The 8,186-nt window shown below is 36.5% G+C and overlaps 2 protein-coding genes across 2 annotated transcripts; one reads left to right on the top strand and one right to left on the bottom strand.

Annotated features, from left to right (window-relative positions):
• Positions 1 to 2,046: 2,046 nt before the first annotated feature.
• LOC108569638 (codanin-1) lies at positions 2,047 to 6,228 on the top strand. Its single transcript, XM_017931269.1, has 9 exons — positions 2,047 to 2,250; positions 2,317 to 2,408; positions 2,469 to 3,744; positions 3,803 to 4,082; positions 4,145 to 5,236; positions 5,300 to 5,466; positions 5,519 to 5,678; positions 5,741 to 5,991; positions 6,047 to 6,228. The coding sequence occupies exons 1-9, from the start codon at positions 2,164 to 2,166 to the stop codon at positions 6,179 to 6,181; spliced, it is 3,540 nt and encodes a 1,179-aa protein (XP_017786758.1). The 5' UTR covers positions 2,047 to 2,163; the 3' UTR covers positions 6,182 to 6,228.
• A 150-nt stretch (positions 6,229 to 6,378) lies between these two features.
• On the bottom strand, positions 6,379 to 7,580 carry LOC108569599 (low-density lipoprotein receptor-related protein 1B-like). Its single transcript, XM_017931211.1, has 5 exons — positions 7,301 to 7,580; positions 7,096 to 7,238; positions 6,743 to 7,040; positions 6,564 to 6,683; positions 6,379 to 6,500 (listed from the first exon to the last, which is right to left on the bottom strand). The coding sequence occupies exons 1-5, from the start codon at positions 7,578 to 7,580 to the stop codon at positions 6,379 to 6,381; spliced, it is 963 nt and encodes a 320-aa protein (XP_017786700.1).
• Between the last annotated feature and the right edge of the window lie 606 nt (positions 7,581 to 8,186).

Here is an 8,186-nt window from a genome sequence, read left to right as displayed (position 1 = left end):
GGGAACGCCGGTCGCGTACCGAAGACGCGTCAAAATGATTCGTCTACGCAATCACGCATTCTTGAGCGTGTCGCCTGGAAGCCGATTCCGAGGCGAAAAGAAAAATTTTCAGATTTAACCATTGTGTTTTTTTATTTCTTTATTTTTTTTTTGTTGCTGTTGGAAATCAGGGCCATTTCCATCGTATTCTCATCCCAATTTTCCTCCTCGTAATTTGCAAACATCATTAGCAATCGCATTACAATTGCTTGAATAAATATCAGATGAATTACTTAACATATAAAAATTAATATACTCGTCCGATTTTGTTACATCCTCAATTGTTTTTTTTTTGCCAAAACTTCTTGACCAAACCAATAAATTCAATTCATTGAATTTTAAGACTGCAAATATCATTAATGAATGAATAACATTGAAACACTTAACAGTATATCCAAAAAGCAACGATAGAAATAGAAATGTTAACATTAAAAATTGAAAAAATAAACAAACGCATTAACCTTTAAAATCCATCATTTCTTGTGTATTTAACCGTTTGACATTGCAATTTACACACTGAAAAATGCATATTTCTAATCTGTTTCACAAAATTTTTTTTCTTCTTCATTAAAGCGTCAGTCGAGTGTTTATATAACAGAAGTACCTCGCATAGTGCGGTTTCTATCAGTCCGGATCAGTGGCGGAACTTCAATCGCTCGGATTTTTTTTTTTCAGAGAGCGAAATTGTCCTTGATTAATTGAGAAAAACAAAAATTATACAAAAATGATCGTTTTTTTTTCTTTATACTGTCAAATCTGTTTTTGTGCGGTTTATTTTTGTATGCATTTAGTTACTCGATTAGTCCAGTTTCAAACAGTCCAAAATATTCAACAAAATCTATTACTATACGAGGAATTGCTATTTCTTTACATTGTTTATTGAGAATTTTTATTTTAATTTATCTAATTACAAATACGCAATTAAACAACTTCCTTTCATATAATTGCAACATTATATCATGATAGCTTTGACGTCCGAATAAAAAAACAAATGGAAACGAAAATCAATACGTCGATGGCAAATATTTGTCTGGACCTTCACTATTTAAGCAACGTAAATAAATAATTGTAATATTTATTCAATGCAACGAGCATGTAACACATATCCTCCTCAAAGGATATGATTCATTTGTTTTCTTCAGTATCATTCCTAGAAAGAAAAATTGAAGAACAACATTTGCACGTTATGTTGGACAAATAACAAGAGACATGGTCTGAAAGTTTTTGAAAAATATTTTTTTGTTATAAATTATGCAACAATATTTGCAATGTATTCTTTATTTAAGTATTTAATGAATTGAAAAGCAGACTTAGAAAAAAAATTGCACAAATATTAATGGACAAATTGAACAAATTAAAAATGTTTTATTTTTTTATAATTGTGCAATAACATTTGCGATGCAAGAATTTTTTTTAATAGAAAGCAGGCCTAGGATGAAAAATGAAGAACAAATATTGAACATGTTAACATAAGAGAAATAAAAAAATAAATAAGAATTATGCAACAATATTTACATTGCAATAATATTTGTATTGACAAATTTAACAAAATCAAATCCTTAAATCGTATTTTGCAAACTGTTTCTCCAATGTAAAAGGGCCTTGTTTCATAAATAAATAGTAGAAATCAGATTGAATCAAAGTTTATACGCAATTGTCATTTCTAATAATTAAGTGGATTTTATTAAATACTTGTTAAGGTGCAAGACAAATTGAAATCAAGAGCATTGATTATTTAGTACATGGATTGTCTAAAGACATTAAATGTTAATTATCATGCAATTAACACCATTTTATAGACGCTTAAGACAATTAACACCAATTTTATAGATAGCTAGTTGTAATTTAGAGTTTTAATGTGACTTTTTTGTGGATATAACACAGTCACTGTTAAACAAACTATTGAGTTTAAATATTTGAAAATTGTACCAATCTCTTTTTTTAGTTCTTGCGCGTTGGTAATATCGAAGCGCGCTTTTCGGTTCTTGGTTATGCGTGTTGTCACCAGTTGTCACTGGTTGTCACCAATAACAGCTGGTAACCAAAATAAAAGAAAAAAAATAGTTTAAACATTAAAACATTTAAAGCACGGACGAAAAGTAGGACGTTCCATGACTTACGACGATGGCAAAAGTATTGTTAAATAACGTGATAAACGGTGAAACAGACCTGCAGCTGTTGTTCAGCTGGCTTAAGAATAATTTACTTGAGGTAAGTAAAAATAGTTTATTTTCTCTCCAGTGATTTTACATAACCTATATATACATTCATTTGTAGAAAGATGAGACTTCCAATTGCCCCGACTTTGATTGCTCAATTGGGGAATTCATATCTTTTTTCCTCAATACGATACATGAAAATGCTCAAAAGTGAGTAGAGATATATTTGTTAATTAATGACTATAAATAGTAATTTTCTTTGTATTTTAGTATTAATAATGCAGTAGAAACTCCAAAAAAGATTTACACACCTAAAGCCATAAGGAAATTAGAGACACCGGAAAGTCAAAAGCCAAAGAGAAGGTCTGCTCTCTTCAGTGAGCAGCATGATGATAGAAATGATTTATCTCCGAAGTGTAGCACACCAAGAAACAGAAACAAGAGTCTCTTGAATGACAGTACATTTACTAACGAGAATACCTGTATGAGTCCAGTGTCTCCCATTTATATGCGGCTTAACTGCAATATTACTCCAAAGAGTCAAAAGAAAATAACGTTAACAGATAGAAGTCTGTGCTTGGGTGATTTCATAACGAAACGCGGTAGCAGTTCTAAGAAGAAGGGTTCGAAAAATGAGAATACGGAGCCGCAGGAGGGAAGGCGGCATCGCAGAATAAACCCGACCAATTTGAAATTCAACAATTCTTTCGGCAAAACCGAGAACAGCTTCAATTTCTCCGAAGAGTCGTTTCCAGAGATTGCGGCGGAAAACGCTGAAGACCAGAGGAGTGTGCTGGCTGTGGAAAGAATGAAGATCGTCATTGATGAACCGAAGGTGATCCTGACGAAGAAAATAGCTAAAAAGGAGGTTTTGCCTGATTTAAATCTCGCCACCTGCCGAAAGCAATTGGACGTGCTAGTCGAGATGTACGTTTATTGCCTGAACAACAATCTAGTTTTAAACTTGACAAGCGAATTGTATTTCGTGCTCTCCCTAATTTTAAACAAACAATTTGAGTCTGAAATACCGCAGTTGCGTGACGGCGATTGCGATTACGTTTCTTACAATGATTTGTTTAGTTGCATACATAATACAATTTACTTTGCAATTAAAGTATTGGAGCGACAGGTGAATATCCTGGGTATGCTGGACAAGCAGACTGTTAAACTGCTTATAAATAATGATAGGCTTAAATGTATTTCACCGGAAATGAACAAGGCTTTAGTGGATATCAACGAGGGCAAGATTGAAATTAGTTTACCATTGGCGGAGGCTACTCAGAATGTGTGTTTTATAACTGAGACGGATAACAGGCAGAATTTTCCATCCGAAGTCTCTTTTCACGCGTTCAGGAAGCAGCGGGACTTGTTTTACGAGTTGTTGAGGATCTGGGAAACGCATCATCTGTCTGAAGGTTGGAACTTCGGGATGGCTCTTGGTGGAAAAATTAAGAGTCTATTCAGTTTACACTCGGATGAGGCAAATTTCAGGCATTTCTCTAGACTCTTCAAGTCGCAGTTAATCGGAGCTTGTAGCAAAATCAACGTTAGTATTTACAAAACTACTATTATTTATTAGGAATTTAAGCATATTTCCATTGCAGATAGAAAATATACCCGAAGATCAATTATCTTTTTTGTCGACTATTCCGAACATCGATAGCGAAAAGTTGAATAGATTGACGAACCGTTTAGTGAAGAAAGCTTCACCAATTAACGGTATTAATTCACCTCCAGCGTTTCTCGATTGCGAAGAGTTTTACAGGGATTTCATATTGACCGCTTCCTTGCACAATTTTAATATTCATCTTAAGGACACCATGACGAATGAAGTAATTACATTATCCAACAGCAACTTTCCTTGCAACGGATTACAAGAAACAGGTATTATTCATATTTATATATATTACTGGTTATGTTTGATATCTAAATATTACGATTTTTAGAATCTCAGGTTGATTTGGAAATTAAAACCTCTTACGTATCTTGCTTGCGCTCTCTACGAACATTGGCGAAATTTCTTGGTTTCCTCGAAACCTTGCCTTATTCTACAGCAAGCGGTGCGAAGGAGGATAAAGTTATCAGCACGGATATCGAAATGAGGAATTGGTACCGGCCGCATTTCCATTTGGAACAGATCCTTGCGGATTCCGTAAGCAGCGGAAATCTGATTTTGACTATTCCTTGGATTACGAAGTACATATCTATGCTGCCCGCTGCCACTTTGCGTCTCAACTATTTCGTTAAACTTTTCGATACGCTATTTGAGATCTTCTATAACGCGGATCCAAGCAACCCTAGCGGTCTTCTCGTCCGTCTTTGCCTCGGATGGTTGTTCGAACTGAATCACTTTCCCAGCGAGTTCTACTACGTTTGGTGTACGCGAAACGAGAAAAACCTTTTACAGAAAGTTCAAGCTGGATTGGATTCAACCGATGTAGTTTGCAATGATGCCCTGTACATTTGCTGTCCGTATTTGTGCGAATTTAAACGATTATTGCAGAACACAAGCACTGGCAAATCAACAATAACTGTGAAACATATAACGCCAGTGACGGCCATGGAATCGCCGGCGCAAGTTAGCCAGAAGAAGATTAAATTACAATTGGAAGAGGCATTCTTGAACACGCAGCCGGTGTCGATGAGGAAAACAGTGGAGTTTGTTAGCGAGCGCGTCGCCTCTGCTTGCGTTAAGACTGTCTGCAATGTAATAATTCCCAAGTACAAGGAGATCGCGATGGAAGAGTTAAAGGAGTTGCTAATCAATACGAGACCTGAGAATGGACAATTTGAGTCGAAAGAGTTTTTGGCCGAGACAAAAGTCAAATGCGACGTATTGCTACAGAGCAAGTTGAAGGATCTGTTGTTCACTTGCAACGAAGAAATCAATAAGCAAATCGAGGCTAAAGTAAAGAATAGCGTGTGTCTGTTGTTGGCCGACGAGGAATTGAAGCAAACCAAAAGCGTGAGTTCTTCAATCGCCATTAGGATGTGCCGTAATCGAGTGCAGCAGTGGGTAATAGCTCATTTGAATGCTGGTAATTTTCAAGCAATTACTTTACTTATTTATTAAGATTCTTAATTTTTATTATTTTTTTCAGGTGTTTTCAGCAAAGATTTCGACGCGTATTTGACTAAATTCGTGAAAAGAGAAGGAGCGCTGGAAGAGTGCCATCGAAATAAGTGCAGCGAATTGTTATCAGCTGGGAATAATTTGGTGCATAACGAGGAGGTTCCGAGTGCCGTTAAAATTGTCGAAATACTAAGAGTAAGTTTTTTTATAATTTCTTTAATATCTTTAATTAACTAATTATTTGCAGAATTTGTGCATCGATGTCTTGGAAGGTTCACCTGTTAATACAGAAGATGTCACTCTCATGATTGATCAATGCAACCAATGTTTGGATCAGCGTGAAGACGTGAATATTTCCATAGTTTCTATGATAAATAAGATGCTGCTAGATTTCTTCATTATTTTAAGTAAGTATTCGATATATTCCATTTAAATCTAATAATTAATAATATTATGTATTATTATTTAGTTGCAAAATTACCGGATCTCTGTACGAACACCGTTATGCAATTGTACATCGACTTTTGGAAATCTAAAAACAGCAATGAAGATCTCTTCAAGAACTTAATCTGCCCAAGGAATGTGTCTATGTTAGGAGGAAGGACCAAGAGTTGGGAAAAACTAGTCTCCTTTATCGTTACTTTACTGAAGACCAAACTACTTTGTAGCAGTGATTTCGAGACGCAGTACTTGGCAATCTACAAGCAGAACTGGAACGATGTAAGGATACATTCAATACATTAATTTCTTTTAGTTATCTAAGTCTTTCTTTCAGGTTTCGCTGAAATGTTTGTCAAGCTCCGTGCGAGACATCGCTGCCGAATGCTCAAAATTGCCCGAATGCAATGCCAAATTCACGTACCTCCTGAACTTCGTCTCAGATTTCTGCTCTGATCTGGAATCTTTTTAAACGTTTTATTATTATTTTTTTTTAAGACTGAGTCGTTTTATGTAAAATACCCATTTTTAAGTTTTATTATCTCATTTTTAATTAATTTTTTTTTTCATTGTGATATAGAACAACATATTTTTATTATATGTTTAAAGAATTATATATAATATTGAAAATATTTGCATTTATTCGTTTTTTCTTTCTTTCGTTATACATTATGAAAGACACCCTTGCGGTTCGTCCGATCCATCTTCGCAGTCTTGGCTTCCGTCGCAGATTTTCGTTTTCAATATGCACTGGTCGCTGCGAAGACAGGGAACCTCATCTTCCGAGCATTCTGCTAGAACAATGAGTAAGTTAAAGTAAGCAAAGTGAGAGAAACTAATTTGAGAGCTTTTACCGTTCGGACAGTGGAATTCGTCGAAACCGTCCCAGCAATCCACTTTTCGGTCGCACTTATTCCCCTTGGGTATGCACGAAGTGTTATTGCCGCAGTGAAAGTGCGTTTGTAAATTGCAATCTAGAAATCGTCGTAAGTCGAAATATGAATAATGTGAGTCGAAAAGTTTCTGTAGTTACCGCAATTCAATTCGTCGCTGTTGTCTTTGCAATGAAAGAAACCGTCGCACCGTTTGGTTTCGGACACGCAAAGGTCTCCGCAACTGAAGTGTCCATCTCTGCAGATCAATGTATTCGTGTTGTTGGTGCACTCGTAGACGAGGTAGTGTCTATCCAGAATCTTGCAGAATTGCGTATTGACCATGCACAGTCCACCGCATCCACTGGGATCGTTGAAATCGGCGATCTTCAGACAGAGCGGTGGTTGAGCTTCGTGCACTTTCATGCAGATCTCGTTCTCCTCGCAATTACAAATCGCCTGAAATTTTAAGAAAATTAATTATAATTAAGTGCAAAATGTATAAATTACGAACTCTTTTCTCTATTATGTTTTCTTTCTTGGTCGTTTGTGGCTCACGTTTCAAAGTCTTTAAAATATCTTCTACGCTCATCTCTTCTTCGGCCACTGGTATTTTCAAGATCTTCGTTATTTTCGGTCTTTCCCTTTGCAGGAATTCTGTGGATGCAAATAGTTGTTGAAGGGATTTTTTGTTGTGCAGTTTCTCTTTCTTTTCGTACCTGTGATTGTGATGTAAACACCGAATACGATGGCAAGAAGGACGCAGATGAAGACGAACACGTACAGGCAGTACCTCTTCCATTTCGAATCTTTGGTTGCGTCTACTTCGTTGATTTGGAGTACCCACCGGTGTCCGAAGATGCTGCGTTTGATGATGGAGTTGGTTTGATTGTCGAAGACCTCGCGGGAGATGGTGGCGAGTTCCAAGTTCCTGCAACGACGGAAGCTCTCGTAGTAGTGGACCTTGGTCAGCTCTACGTTGGATGTGTTCGGTATCATCGCGGTGTCTCTCTGCTCTTAGGGTAGGTTAAGCGGCACGCGACGCCGGCCGGTCGGGCACTTGGATACAAACACAGACGGTTCCAGGAGGGTGCGAAGAAGGCGCCGGCGACGACAGCTGACACCTGTCGCCCTCTCTGTCCCCTCGGCATTTCGCCAACCCTCTCGTTCCACCTACCAGAGCACGAAATGTTAACAATACTGACCTTCTGCCGAGCAGGTGCTATTTAGCATTTGAATAAGTCAACTGGAACCTGCCTGAGCTTCTTCATTTTTTTGCAGCAGACACAAATTACTGCATTTTTAAATTTGTAACTAATTTCTCGAGAATTCGCACATATTCTTTCACTTACAACTACTTGTACAAGTAATTATACGTGTAAGTAGACGAGTAAAAGTTAATAACCGGATTTTAATAATTGAGAGTGTACATGTTACATCAATAACTTGAATTAAATTGATCAAACAACCAAATTTAAAATTACATATACGCATTTTGTATTTACTTAAAAATAAGCAGTGGTAATAACAACATTTTTGATTACACCATTATATTTTATAGACATTTCTATGTAATCGTATAAAATTTCATCGAAATTCATCAAA

The sequence above is a fragment of the Nicrophorus vespilloides genome, unplaced genomic scaffold, assembly GCF_001412225.1.
Source record: "Nicrophorus vespilloides isolate i.1.1-1 unplaced genomic scaffold, Nicve_v1.0, whole genome shotgun sequence".
Taxonomy (NCBI): Eukaryota; Metazoa; Arthropoda; class Insecta; order Coleoptera; family Silphidae; genus Nicrophorus; species Nicrophorus vespilloides.
Note: the sequence above shows the minus strand (reverse complement) of the source record. Positions and strands in the feature narration are given on the sequence as shown.